This window comes from Solanum verrucosum, unplaced genomic scaffold, assembly GCF_900185275.1.
Source record: "Solanum verrucosum unplaced genomic scaffold, falcon-dt-bn FXZP01000112.1, whole genome shotgun sequence".
Classification (NCBI taxonomy): domain Eukaryota; kingdom Viridiplantae; phylum Streptophyta; class Magnoliopsida; order Solanales; family Solanaceae; genus Solanum; species Solanum verrucosum.
In genome coordinates, this window is record NW_026020441.1 from 1,077,683 (window position 1) to 1,092,859 (window position 15,177).

The window sequence follows — 15,177 nt, forward strand, 5'->3', positions numbered from 1 at the left end:
TTGATTACTATCCAGACTAGTATAGGTTTGTAGGATACAGAGAAAGAAGCTCAATTGCAGATGAATAGATGGCTAACTGTTCAGCAGAAAATATTGAGACAGAAATCAAAATGTTATAGCTATGATTAAGGATGCCAGTGGGAATATCCTACCTTAAATTTTGCAGATAGAAAATGATCTTTGACCAACCATTCCCAATCACTCTTGTCGACCCCCTCTGGCACATCTTTTAGAACCTCTCGCAATGGCTTAGACTTCATATTCATGTGTAGAGATCCTCTCCAATTGTTCCACAACCTTCTCATATGTTTCAATACATGATCTCTATGACCAATCATGTCATCACTATCAAATTTTTCCTAAAATATTTGGCAGATTTCATTAAACAAGAGACTCAAAATTTTAAAACAAATCTTAGAGACAATAAATAATCAGCAAGGTTGATACACTTGATGTGGTGGGCTGAAAACAGAGGGACAATTGCAGGTTATGGACAAAACAGAGGGACAATTGCAGGTGATGGACAACACATAGGGACAATTGCAGACAATAGACAATTAACATAGCATAAGAACAGAGGGACAATTGCAGGTTATTGACAAAACAGAGGGACAATTGCAGACAATAGACAATTAACAGAGCATAAGAAAGAAAGAAGAAAGAAGAAGACGAGATAAAAAATCATACATTGCAGTCTCTTGAAATAGTGTCGCAGCAAATAAGTTAAACAAAAATAAATGTTTGGAATGAAGTAGTGAACCATTTGGAGAGAAGTCAAGAAGTGATTTACGAAGTAAAAAATATAGTTACTGTCAACCTCCCTAAAGCAGAAAAGTGATACAAGTTTGATTCTACGAACAATATTTCAATGACATTGGATAACCATTTGTAAAGTATCAGATGTCAGTTGTGAGGTGACTGCTACGTAGGGTAGAGTACGTATTTCTAATCTCATTACTAAAGTAGCTTGACATTTTACACCAGGTAAAATTTGTGCAAACATTAAACTTCTGCAATATAAAATAATCTCTTACTGATATGTTACACCAGGTGACTGCATTTTACATCTATTCCTATATGTTCTGATATATTGCAGAGAAGGTCAAATAAATGAACCAGCAACAAGATTCAAGAAATACAATTCAATTAGTAATATTCATTTAAATCCTTACAGTGACAGCTCCCCACATGTGTTCCAATTTAGCTTCTTCGATGTCTGTCCATGAGTGTACTCGCAAAGGACACATATTACGATCACGAACTAAGGAACCTAAGTGTCTCGAAAATAAAGCGTGATGATCCCCAACAACTCGATTGTGGTAAAAAGTGACTCTAAGCTTTTCTCCAGGTTTGAGTCCTGTAACAACTTTACACAAATTTGGTCCTCTAACCTTTTTTATCCTGTCAACTTCACATGAACCTACAAGTTTTGACATATGTCAAACATTACAGAATCTCAATCTAAAAACAGTGAAGAAGTTCTAACAGTTCAGAGAGTTAAATACCTTCTTTACTTATCTGAGTGTCTTGCATCACTTCAACTTCATCTTGAGGAAGAGTAAGATCATCTTCCATTGGATCTAACCCCAAAGAAACACGATTTTTAGAATCTTTATTTTTTCCATTCAAAGTTCTCTTTTCAGCACACCTTCTCGGAGAGCCCACATATGTAAAGCTTTGTGCTCGCTCCCGTGCTAATAAAACATTGAAATAAACTCAATCCACTAATAACAAAATGAATTACCTACTAAAACAGAAAAGTGCACTTTACTTTAGGCTAAGTGAATTCACCAGAAAAGATTTTCTTTGACAAAAAAAGTATCAGCTTTTTAGATGCTGGAAGAAATCATGTGATGGCAAAAACATGAGAATAGTTGTTGCTGAAGAGAATAGAAGTGAGTATATGGAATTAGAGAGTATAGCTGCTCGTAGATAAATAGATACAGACACTGCCAGAACAATTAGCATTTAAAGAACCACTTATTCCGTCACGTTACATGATTACGAAAGTGATTTTTTGAGACATAATATGACCTGGAAAAGTAGCACATGCTAAGAGTTTACTTGTAGCTCAAAATTGATACACAGAAAAAAAAAATCCCAAAAGCGAAATGACATTTCATTCACATGTTAAAGAAAGTCTCCATATGCATAAGACCGTAGAAACTCAAATATGGGATGCAGGTAAAGAGCAACTGCATCTATATAGAGAAAACTGGTTTTAACAAGATACCTTTAATCTTTTCTAGAGCACATACTTGGACTACTGCGTATATAAGACCTTGTAAAATACCTGATTTACTTCTCAAAGCCTCTTGCATTGCTTCAAGATCATCATGAGGAAAGGAAGTATCATGTTCGATTGGATTAAAATTAGGTTGCCTAATGATCTTATTACTTGCTGGTACATTCATATCAGAAGATACAACACTATACCCTTTACTTTTTCCAATCGAAGTTCTTTGTACAAAAATACTTCCTCTGGCAGAACCCACAGATGTAATGTTCTTTCTGTTTTCCTTGCCTATAATAAGAACATTACAAAATCTCAAACTCAAATAAATAAAATAAATCTGTATGTTTAGAAAATAAAATACCTGGTATGCTTCTCATGTTCTCTTGCATTACTTCATAATCGTCATGAGGAAAGGAAGTTTCAACTTCGATTGCATCAAAATCAGGACAAACGACATTAGTCTTTTGTGGAATGACATTCTGATCATATATGGCAGAATTTAGACCTTTGTTGTTTTCAATCATTATTCTCTTTTCGATGCCTTCTCTTACAGAGCTCAGAGATGTAAATCTGTTTCCTCGTCCCATTACTTCAAGATCATCACGAGGAAAGAAACTATCAACCTCTATTGGATCAAAACCAGGTTGCATAAGGTTCTTATTCTGTGCTAGTTCATTTTTATCAGAAGATGGAACACAATAATTTTTTCCAATAGAAGTTCTCTGTACAACATTACTTCCTTTAACAGAGCACGCAGATATAATGTTCTGTCCATTCTCCTTTGCTACAATTCAAACATTATACAACCTTAATCGTCTAACAATAATAAATTTTTCATACTAAGAAAATGAAATAAGATTAGAAACCTGATTTACTTGTCACAGTCTCTTGCATTACTTCGAGATCATCATTAGGAAATGAAGTTTCATCTTCCAGTGCATCAAAACCAGGAGGGACGACATTAATCTTCTGCGCAACGACATTTTGAGTATATGTTGCAGAATTTAAACCTTTGTTGTTTCCAACCATTGTTCTCTTTTCGACGCTTCCTCTTACAGTACTTTCTTTAACAAAGCCCCCAGATGTAGAGTTATGTCTGATTTCCTTTTCTGCAATTCAAACAAGTTAATCATTATAATCAATAACCTGATTTCTTCTCTGAGGCTTCTCCATACATGATTTTCTAAAATTAATCAACTTGAAAAAACATAAATTTAGACCTATTCAAAATTACTATGGAAGTGCACTTTCCTAAAGTTAAAACTGGAATCAACTTAAACAAAACATCCTTCAAAACTATTCTAGATCAGAGAGCAGGGACAAAATGGAAATCCACATTACTATTTGGAAATGACAGTATCTGTTTACGCAAGAAAACTCAATGTACAGACATCTGTAGCTTGAGAAAATAAGACATAATCGCCTAACAATATATATCTATAGCTTGAGAAAATAAAATACAATACCTAATTTGGTTCTCATAGTTTCTAGCGTTATGTCTGTTTGATCAATCAAGCTTCTCTTTTCAGCAGTTACTCTTACAGAGCCCATCGATTTGAGGCTTTGGCCTCGTCCCCTCGCTAAAGCACCAGGTGGAAGGAATGATTGCTTAAAATTCTTTGAACTTGATCCCATTTCAGACTTCTTAAATTTTGAAGGATTCATGTCATCCTACCATAAAATCCAACAGTAGAGTACTATTAGAAAAGTATCTTTTAGGATGCATATTAACATAGAACAAATACAAAAATAGTTAGGATAAACAAAAAAAAGCTAAATTCTACGACACATTTTCTCTATTCATTATGTACAAAGTAATAAGAAGATATTATTATTGGATCAACCTTTATTCTCTCTAAGTACTTCAACTGATCAAAGTTACGTAAAAAAGATTTAGAATATGTACATGTAATTGAAAAACTATAAGTATCAACTATTCCAAACCTGGATGAGTTTTTTTTCTTTTCCTATCAATTGAATAATGTAAATCCTCGAAATCATTATCATTCTTTTGCATATCATCAAAAGTATCACGAGGCAGAAACTTTCGCACCACATTCCAGCCTTTATTAGAATGATCTCTAGCATAAAATACTTGTGATGCTTGATTGGCTAACACAAAAGGCTCATCGGTTTTCAAAAATCGTTGGGGGTTAACACTTACAAAGTCATATTTATCCATTTTAACTCCCCTTTCATTGTCATATACATCAAACCACATACATCTAAACAAAACCAGCCTTCTCCCGCCAATAAATTGTAGTTCAAGAATATCTGTCAGATCGCCATAGTAATCAATGATTTTACCTTCTTCATCAGTCTCACCAGCAACAACTATCCCACAGTTTTGTGTCCTCAAACCTTTATCGTAATCTTGTACATGAAATCTATATCCATTAATAATGTAGCCTTTGAATCTTGTCACATATTTCATTGGACCACGTGATAATGTGAGTAAATCTGCCATTTTCTTACTTTCGTCATGTTTGCTTAATCCTTCAATCTATCATGATTAAGAACATAGTTTAGAAAATATTATCTATATGATTTGAAAATAAAAGTTTTTAAACAGTATTCACCTTTCCTTTAAACCAACTGATGAATTGCCTATCAGAATTTTTTTCAGAGGAATCGCCTGGAATTTGAGAAAACTCTCTATAGAAGAGGAAGCATAATAAGAAATAAGGAATTAATAATAATTCTGAAGAAGTGATAAGATGATTATTTTCAAAATTCATTACTTACTCGAGAAATGGTTGAACTTCATCACAATTCTTCAAAATATAAATATGTGCTTGCTCTAATTCTTTTAAATTAAGTAGTTGTGTCTTGCCACCTTTTAAAGCTCTTCCAGGTTGACAGAAAATCATTAAACCTCCATCAGATTCTAGAGCACCCCCATCATAGTTTCGTTCAAGGAGATTAAATTTTGTTTCCATTGTATGCAAATACCTTGAACATAAGGTTGTAAATTCATTAGCTATATATCCCTCTGCAATAGATCCTTCAACGCAAGATCTATTACGAATAAAAAGCTTCAAAAAATATAACCATCGCTCCACTGGATACATTGATCGGTATTGAACAGGTCCACCAATCATAGCCTCATTAGCTAAATGAATTGGCAAGTGCTCCATGACATCAAAAAATGCAGGAATGAAAACCTTTTCTAACTTGCATAGAGTTTCAGGAATTTGTGCTTCTATTTGTTCCAACTCCTCAAGTTTTAAGCACTTTGCTCCAAGAAGATTGAAAAACAATGACAACTCAATTAGCGGCTCACGCACTTCAATGCATAGCATACTACGTATGGCAAGTGGGATTAAATGTTGAAGAAGAACATGACAATCATGACTTTTTAATCCTGAGATTTTGTGATCTTTCATATTGATACAGTGAGAAATATTTGATGAAAATCCATCCGGAACCTTTAAATCCTTCAAAAAACTTAAAAACTTGTGCTTCTCTTCAGGAGATAATGTGAAACATGCTGTCGGTAAGTCATATTTTTCTCCATTTCTTTTTGGATGTAATTCTTTCATGATCTTCAATTCTTGCAAATCCAAACGACTACTCAAGGTGTCTTTTGTTTTTCCTTTGATATTTAAGATTGTTCCCAAAATATTATCACATATATTCTTCTCAATGTGCATCACATCTAAATTATGCCGCAACAACAGAGTTTTCCAATATGGAAGGTCAAAAAATATACTCTTCTTATTCCAATTATCACCTCTACTATCATGTGATACTTTAATCTTCTTCTTTTGATCATTTGTTAGAGGTAACCCATCTAAATCAGCCACTTGATCAAGTGTGTCCTCACCAGATAATGTATTTGGAGGTAATCCCCACTCTGCAGTACCATCAAATGACTTCTTATCGTTCCTCCATTTGTGATTAAGGGGAAGAAAGCGTCTATGACCCATAAAACACTGTTTTTTACCATTTGTCAATCTTTTTGAGAAAGTTTCTCTATTACAACATGGGCAAGCCAATTTTCCTTTTGTACTCCAACCAGATAAATTTCCATACGCTGAAAAGTCATTAATGGTCCATAATAAAGCAGCATGCAACGTGAAATTCCGTTTAATGGACGCATCAAAGGTACAAACTCCAGTTTCCCATAATTCTTTTAATTCATCAATCAAAGGTTGGAGATAAACATCAATTGCATCTCCGGGACTTCCAGGACCGGGAATAAGCATTGACAAAATAAAATTTTCCTGCTTCATGCATAACCATGGTGGTAAGTTATAAGGAATAAGTACCACAGGCCAAATACTATACGGAGTTCTAGAACAGCCAAATGGTTGAAAACCATCACTAGCAAGTCCAAGTCTAACATTACGAGGCTCCATAGCAAATGATTGATGCAGTTCATCAAACTTTTTCCATGCTTTTGAATCGACCGGGTGCCTCATAATTCCATCATTAGCTTTGTTTTCATGATGTCATCTCATTAAAGGAGATGTTTTTGAGGACATAAACAATCTTTAAAGTCTTGTCTTTAAAGGAAAATAGCGTAAGATCTTGTATGGTATCTTTTTCCCCTTTTTAATTTTAGATTCCCCATTATGTTTATCCTCCTTCCATCTAGATGCGCCACAAATTTTGCAAGAATCAACAAACTTGTCATTCTTCCAATATAGCATGCAATCATTCCTACATGCATCGATCCGATCATATGAAAGCCCTAGGCTTTTAATTAGCTTCCTTGCTTCGTAATATGAATCTGGCAAGTTTGATTTATCAGGCAACAAATCTTTCTTTAACATCTTCAATAACATATTAAATGAGTTATTACTCCAACGACCAATACTTTTAATATGAAGCAATTTCACCAACGTAGAAAGTTTTGAAAGTTTTGAACCTTCGTACAGGGGTTGATCAAAATCCTTTAAAAGACTATAAAATCTTTTTGCTTCAGGATTTGGTTCCTCCTCGAGAACATCATCATCGCCAATATTCATATTATCTACATTATAAAAAGGATGTAAATCTATGAGAATGTCATGTATTTCATCCTCCTCATGATCCTCGCCAATTTTATCATCGTCATTTACAGATTCAGAATCTGGTTCTTCTGTCTCACCTATCGTCTCTCCATGGTGATACCAAAAGGTATAATTTTGAATTATTCCATGTACTATTAAATGTGATCTAACAATCTCTCGTGTTCGAGACACTGCATTACAACATTTGACACATGGGCATCTTATTTCATTCGCTTCCCTCAATCTTGTAAAAGTATAATTCAGAAAGATTTCCACCCCATGTATATAAGCATCATCAAGTCTATTATGAATAAGTTGCATCCATTTCTTATCAGGTGCCATAATATTATCTAGAAAATAAAATATGGATCAAAAGTATTTCAATACAAAAATTAAAAAACGAGCAACAACTAAAAATATATTCAAAGGCCAAGAACTAATACATTAATCAAACAAGATGGAGAGGGGGTTGACAAACCTACAAAATAGTGGCATCTCATGCACGCTAAGATACTCGAATAATATAATCACTTTTTGGAGTATTTGACTAATGAATAAAGATTCTAAAGCAGATACAGAATGGTAAAGGCTGAGGTGTTTTGTATCAAAGATGAAATTAAAAAAAAGGCTGATTTTGCAACATCAATTTATGCACTTTGGATAGAGAGAGGAATACGAGAATATTTCAGAACAAAGCATCTACCAAAGAGATATCACTCCATCAGATGAAGTTCTCAATATGTACAAAAGAGATACACAGCCATCGATTATTAAGTTTCATTTGTTCCCTATGAAAATACTGTATTAGCTGAACGTAGGTAGAATGTTTATCATCAAATTTTTGAATTTGTTCAAAATTTTGAATCTGTTTTCAAGTAGAGTAGGCTACTGAGAAGGGACATAATTTTGTAGTTTGCCCTCATATTGTAAAGCTCACTGGAAATGAACAAAAAATTGCTTTAATTGTCAAAAAAAATTGGTGAAGGAGTAGAGAAAATATAGCCAACAAGAAGCAACTTTCCACTTATACCACATATGTTCATCTTTTGAGGTCTAACCCATCAATATAGAAGGAAAAGGAAAAACATAAATGGCCTCAAAGAAGCTAATCCACCATTCAGTCTCTTAAATATAATAACATACGAGTCACATAGGCTACTACTTATTCGGCATATCAATAAAAATCATAAGAAAGAACAGATGAATAGAATGAAAAAGAACAATTGATTTAGTTCATACATATTACATAAAGAAACACATATTAGACAACATTGAAATTCCTAACCAAGCTTCTTTGATGGTTAGGAAGATTCTTAACATGAGGAATATTGGGGACAGCAGGAGATCATAGATCAGGTAGTTCAAGAGGGTATATTTCAGATCACTCGAGCTTTTTAAAACTGAGAGGAGATATCAGTAAAGTACCATGAAGAGACCTAAAATATTATATTATGGCTGAACCTAAACAGGTGTTCATACGGTGTCTCACATTACATGAAAAGCTATGAACAATCTACTGCAGTGGGGAATGATATTGGGTCGCACGTGTGTATTCTGCTAATCTATGCCTGAAACTAATGACCATCTACCAATCACTGCTCTGTTTAGCTCAATCTAGATTAATTAGAACATTGTCGATTTATATAAACAATCAGGCATATACGATGAGTAAGAAGTACGACACAAAACAGATTGTTATTATAAAAAAAATTGATAGAATAAGAACATAGACCATCTCCGATCTTTATGATTAATCTGAACGACTTGTTCTAGCTGACTTCTGGGACAATCTTGCAGCAAAAGAATGATCGAAAAAAACAACTCATGACAGAACAAAGACTGATCAGTCCAAGTTAGATGATTTTAAAAGTTGGTGCTGCCGCTAAAAATCAAATCGTCACATCTAGTTTAATTTATAATTTGATCCAGTTTGAGATAAAGAGCAAGCATGAGAAACCATTCCAAAAGCAATCTTAGCAATCCTAATTATAGCTAAAAACCTACCAGCTTCCCGTTTGATCTACAAGACATTATGTGGCTGACTTCTCGAATAGTCTTACCAATCAAAAACAGATTACTTGAAGTTAGATGGATGTAAAATTGATGTTGCTGCTTAAGAAAAAAATCAACACATCAGTTCCTTTTAAAATTAAATTTCACAAACCAAAAGTAAGAATGATCAGACGACATATAGGACACCAAAAACAAATTAAACGTTATAGAATACAAAGAGGTCAAGAGTTTTGGCAGAGAGAAGAGAACAATCACTTACTATTGATTTTGTAGAGGAGGAATTTCTCAGTTGATTTGCAGATTTGATGCTATCGATATCTCTGTTTGAAGGAGAGAAGATGAAGAACTGCTCTTTAGATTCAAAGTTATCTATGTTCTCTCTTATGAACAAAGAAAATTGAAACCCTGCTTTGCGCCGTGGATCTGATGAGAAACGTATAAGTTCAGAAGAGGCCAATTATCTCTAAATAAACTGGAGGGAAAAATTTCAGAAGAGGCGCCCTTTTTCCTAAAGTTATTGGTAAATTTAATTTTTAACCCAAATATAATTTACATACAATAAATGCTAAAATAAAGAAAACACAATATATATATATATATATATTTGGATTAAAAATTAAATTTACAAATAACTTTAAGAAAGAATTAATTAAATTTTTTTAACGACCGGAATAATATTTTATAACGACTAAATATTTATCCCCTCGCTTATAATAAATTAAAAACTACTTCTACCGACCAAAAAAAAAAAAATTCGTTATAAATACACCTTTTACGACCGCATATATGTCCCTACGTTAAGACATGGTCGTTAAAATACACTTTTCTTGTAGTGGGTTCTCAGAACAGTCAATATGGACTAGGTTCTCCAAACAATCAAAGTTTTCCAAGTGAAAATAGGAGAGAAACAATACTGAGTGTGGTAGGAATAAATATAATGTTCTTACGTGTTTTTACAGGTGGGACTACCCGTATCAATCTGTAGATGAACTACCACAAACAACGACTTGAAATCATATTCATACCGAAGCATTGACAAAACAAATTGTTACTAGATTTTTGAAGCAAGCTAGGAGTAACCGTTCCTCCAATCTCTAGCTTGAGGGGAAGTGTTGAAGATAAAGGAAACTAAAGTTATGGAACAAGTTTCACAACCTGGTCCAATCAATATGTACGACATAGTTTAGAGTCAGACTTGGACTAGGCTACTTATATCGACCAGGTTGCTACTTCTTGTAAGTTGAAGTCGACTAGGATTTGATTACGATTAGGATCAAATTATTTATAATTGTAGTATTATTATAGTAGTGATAGTTATTGTAGTAGGATTCTAACTATGATTAGATTATTTATAATTGCATTATTATTAGGATTCTAAGTATAGCTACCATAAGACTCTACAATTCACTCCATATATAAGGAGTATGTACTCGATAATTTTAATCATCAATACAGTCCTTGATTTCTCTAATCCTAGACGTGAGAATTCTACACAAACAAATTCAACACTACAACTAACGTTCAATTTTATTTTTTATTGAATTAAGATTTTGATCAATAAATGTTGTACTTTTTAGACTAGCTTTATAATAATGTATTATGCGATTTATAATTTTTTACTTATTTGATAAGATTGTATAAAGAATTGGGCTAATTTTAATAATATTAAACTTATGGGGCTTTCATGCTTATGAGAAAACATACAAATATAAAAAATTCCAAATTACATGTCCAAACAAAACTTCAACATCATTTCATGATTTCATATCATAGGGCCAAATGGGCCCTTAATAAGACATTTATTATTGATTTTGGTTAATTGATTTTTTTTCGTCCTTAATGTTTCAATTTTGGGCCAACAGATAAGAAAGTGTTTTTATAATTTTTTCTTTCTCTTATTTTCATTTGTTCATATATACACTACCTTCATGCATAAAAGTCTACACAAATTACAACTAAAAGCAAATTCAAAGTCGTTATTACTTATCAAACTTGTTTTCTTTCTAGTTAAGTAGCTAGCTTGAATGCAGTAGCAACTGTAGCAATCTCTCAAACAAAAAACAAGGTCAATTCACCGTTTACACTGTTGGGTAGAACCCCTACCAAGTCAACGATTTTAGAAAGAAAATAGCATCACTAAGACAACAACTATAAAATGCAAAAAATAATAGAGTATGTTTTTAAAATCTAAAGTCATTATTATATAATTAGGGATAAAATATTATTTTAATATAATCTGATTAGATTATCGATTTAATTATTAACTAAAAATCTTGAAATTAGAAACCAAATCAGCCTACTAAATTTTTTTTTATCACTCACTAACTTAAGGATGCAATTGTACTTGGTGCTACACTTGACCATGAGTTGACCCATATTGGACCACTATGCTATCAGCGTAATATCAGTCACAAAATTAAGAAAACAAATAAGTATATTTCGACTTAAAAATAAGCTTTTAGCCTAAAAGGTCCTCGTCAACAAACTTGCAATAGACTCAGTTAACCCCAATAATTTATATATAACAAAATTAAATCATGTATAAGCTATGGAGATCACCATAATATCTAGAAACATATAAACTGAACACACATAAACATCTACAATCAAGACCAATAGGTCGTTGTGCTAAAAGGGAAAAACAAGGTCAACATAGCTTACAACACACATCTATATAACTCAAAAAAATTTAAGCCTTAAAAGTAATATTCTTGACCAGGATAGGACTTCGACCCTACCCATCAGCTGAACATGACAAGCAAACCTCTAGATCTGATATAACTCCAAATGAAGTGAAGCTAACCGATCTTCTAGAACTCGACTACACTATTGAGGAGGCATGTATACCTATTTGTCAGGACCTACAGACAAGAATACAACTCCCCCAAGCAACGGGACATCATCATGAAACTATGTACTAAGTATAAATGACACTAGAATAATTAAGTATCATAATTTATTGAAAGTAATCAAGTAAGAAAGTAGAAAATGAGATGTGTGTACTGATCTGCTCCTGATCTAGCAAACAAACACTAATCAAACAACAAACACTACAACCTCCTCGAGCTTCCATAAGCTTTACAAGTACAATCAGCAACCAATATAACCTACTTGATCCCCCATAAGTTTGGCAGGTGCAATTCAATTTATATACCATATTGGTAGCACTCTAGCTGCTAGGATTCCTATTGCTGTTTCATTTTGTGACCTCTAGTTGTTGTTACTTCTCGTTTTTCATTGTTGTCTTTACTTTTCAAGCTCAGTCAGCCTATGATACCTACTGCGTACCTGTTGTTTTGGTACTCATACTACACTCTACATCTATTTTTTGATGTAGATCCAAGCACCCGTTATTAACATTGAGTTCGAGCCATCTACGAGGATCTTCAGAGTTAAGGGTGAGCTGGCGGCGTCCTAGTTTAGTCTATTTCCTTATGTGTGTATAGATTTTGGCTAGTCTTTTATTTACGAGACAAATCTATATTTTTGGTCCACTTTTAGGACATGTACTCTTTTTAGTAGCTTTGTACTTAAGACAATCAGGTCGTGAGATTGAATCTTTTATTTTGGTTTGTATATATCGTTGTTTTCATTTTCGTTGTTTTCCCTAAAATTGCTTCTTTTATATGTTGTTGAATGTTGTTTCTATCCAATATGCATGTTACTTGTGATTCTGGAATATGGTTTGACTTACCTACTGCTGGATTATGATAGATGTCATCATGACTCGAGGTTTCGAATTATGACATTTTATGATCATAGAGATGCTAAATGAGCTGAAAGGAAACCAAAGATTTTGAACAATAAACCATACACACTAGCTCAAATAGAGAAAAAAAACCTCAAATAAAGGGACAAGGGGTTGCTAAAAATTTGACTCAAGACTTAAACATGTTTGTCACGCCCAAACCTCTAGAGATGCAACTAGCACCTGGTACCATACTGACCCTGAGTTGATCCAGTTGGGCATGTATGTTATCACTAGTAAGGTTGGAAAACGCTTCTACAGATCTATACATCACACCTTAATAAATCGAGATATTATTAAACAAGTTTAAAGTATTTCAGGCACATAAGCATAATGTATTCAAAAGTTAATTTAAGCTAAATATAAGTCAATAAAAAGTGATTGTGTTAGAACCTATGGACTCTGAGAATGCTTGATACTTTTCGTCGATCAACAAAATTTTTTAGCTAGATTTGTTGTTTGCAGACTAATATTTAAGAGTTAAATTCTTTTTTATCAGAGACTCAAATATACAAAAAGGTTACTTAGATTACCTAAACTCAATTTCAAGTAGTGATAATAAATAAATAATCTCTTCTCAAAACATCACTTTAATTGGAAAAAACTTTAAAAACCACTATAAGCAGGGGTGTACAAAAGAGTGACATTTTTTTCACATGAAAAACCACTTCCATATCCTGAATTTTTGTTTTTATTTTCTGAGTTATCATTCATTTGAGAGGAAGATAGTGTACATAACCCTGATGGTCTTCAAATAACAATATAAACATTAGCTTAAGTATTAACCAATTAAGTCACAGAAAAAAACTTAATCCTATATAAACTACTCCTTAATTTGCACCACTTTTAATTTGTAATTTACTCTTACAAGGCACTAAGAGCAGCTCCAAGTGCAAAGACTTCATAATCATCAACACTAAAAACATTACTACTATTACACCCACAATAGTCCATGCAAGCACATGATGATGATGATCTTCTCAACTTTGAATCAATATTTTTCTTCACTTTTATTGTCTCTTTTATACTTTTAACCTTCATTGCTATTTGCACTGCCATAGGCTTCACATTTTCTTTATCCATAATTGCCCACTCCACAATCTCCATGTTTTTTGACTCAAAAACACTTCTCCATGGAATTTCAGCCCTTCCCAACATTTTTGAACCACCTAAAATTGGAAGAATAGTATTTTTTCTTGAGTGAAGTTCGAAAACGACACTTCCTTGCTTGAGACGATTAATGGAATCTTGAGTTCCGGAGCAATCCAATGAGAAAGACTCCTCCCAAAACAAGTGATCAGCAGATTTTGATGTGATTTCTTGGCTGTTTATTTGAACTCTTTGATCCTCTCCCGAAGAAAGATAGCATCTAACAAACAAATTCCCTCCTAACGATACGTTTCTTGCTCTTATGATTTGTATTTCACAACTAAGAGATGAATAATTCTCCATTGAAAATTAAAGTAGGATTAGTTTCATATGTTTGATGATGAGAATTATGTTTGAGTTGGTGGGCTATATATAGAGAGAGTTGGAAAATGGATATATATACATGCATGCACTAATTTTGAGAGTGGAAAAGGAAAGTGGTACAACTTTATTATGAGAAAGATCACCGGCCAATAAGAATTAGTGCTTATGTTGGAGAGCATTTAATATGGGCTTTTGGGATCATATTAAGAAGAAGATAACTAGCTCTTCAATTTCTTCAAAGGTTAAAAAAAGATGAATAGTAACGACCCTAGAATTTGAGGTTATATATGTTTCTGGATGTGGCAACTTGTGCGGGCGGTCTTAGTGCCCGTTTGGATTAACTTATTTTTAGATATTTTTTATTTTTAATTAGTATTTTTTGTTTGTTTTGAAGGTGTTTGGAAAAGTTTTAAAGTGCTTTTAAGCACCTACATTTAAAAATAAGTCAGAAATAAAAAATAGAGTACCATTTAGGGTGTGTTTGGTATGAAGGAAAATGTTTTCTTCGAAAACAAGTAGATTTTTGACTTATTTTATCATGTTTGGTTGGTGAGTAGAAAATATTTTTCGAAAAAGATTTTTAGTGTTTGATTTATGAATGAAAAATGTTTCTGAGAAATATCTTTTATTTTTACTAGAGTAAAAAATAATTTTTGAAATTGAAAATATTTTCTAAAAAGAAACTTAAATTTTTTTTGGGGGTTGGGGGA

General features: G+C 33.0%; 2 protein-coding genes across 2 annotated transcripts; both read right to left on the reverse strand.

The window, feature by feature from the left end:
* Positions 1-6,732: 6,732 nt before the first annotated feature.
* LOC125808361 (uncharacterized) lies at positions 6,733-7,575 on the reverse strand. Its single transcript, XM_049488072.1, has one exon. The coding sequence runs from the start codon at positions 7,573-7,575 to the stop codon at positions 6,733-6,735; it is 843 nt and encodes a 280-aa protein (XP_049344029.1).
* A 6,050-nt stretch (positions 7,576-13,625) lies between these two features.
* On the reverse strand, positions 13,626-14,452 carry LOC125808459 (uncharacterized). Its single transcript, XM_049488162.1, has one exon. It carries the CDS (start codon positions 14,444-14,446, stop codon positions 13,859-13,861), a length of 588 nt encoding a protein of 195 aa, XP_049344119.1. The 5' UTR covers positions 14,447-14,452; the 3' UTR covers positions 13,626-13,858.
* Between the last annotated feature and the right edge of the window lie 725 nt (positions 14,453-15,177).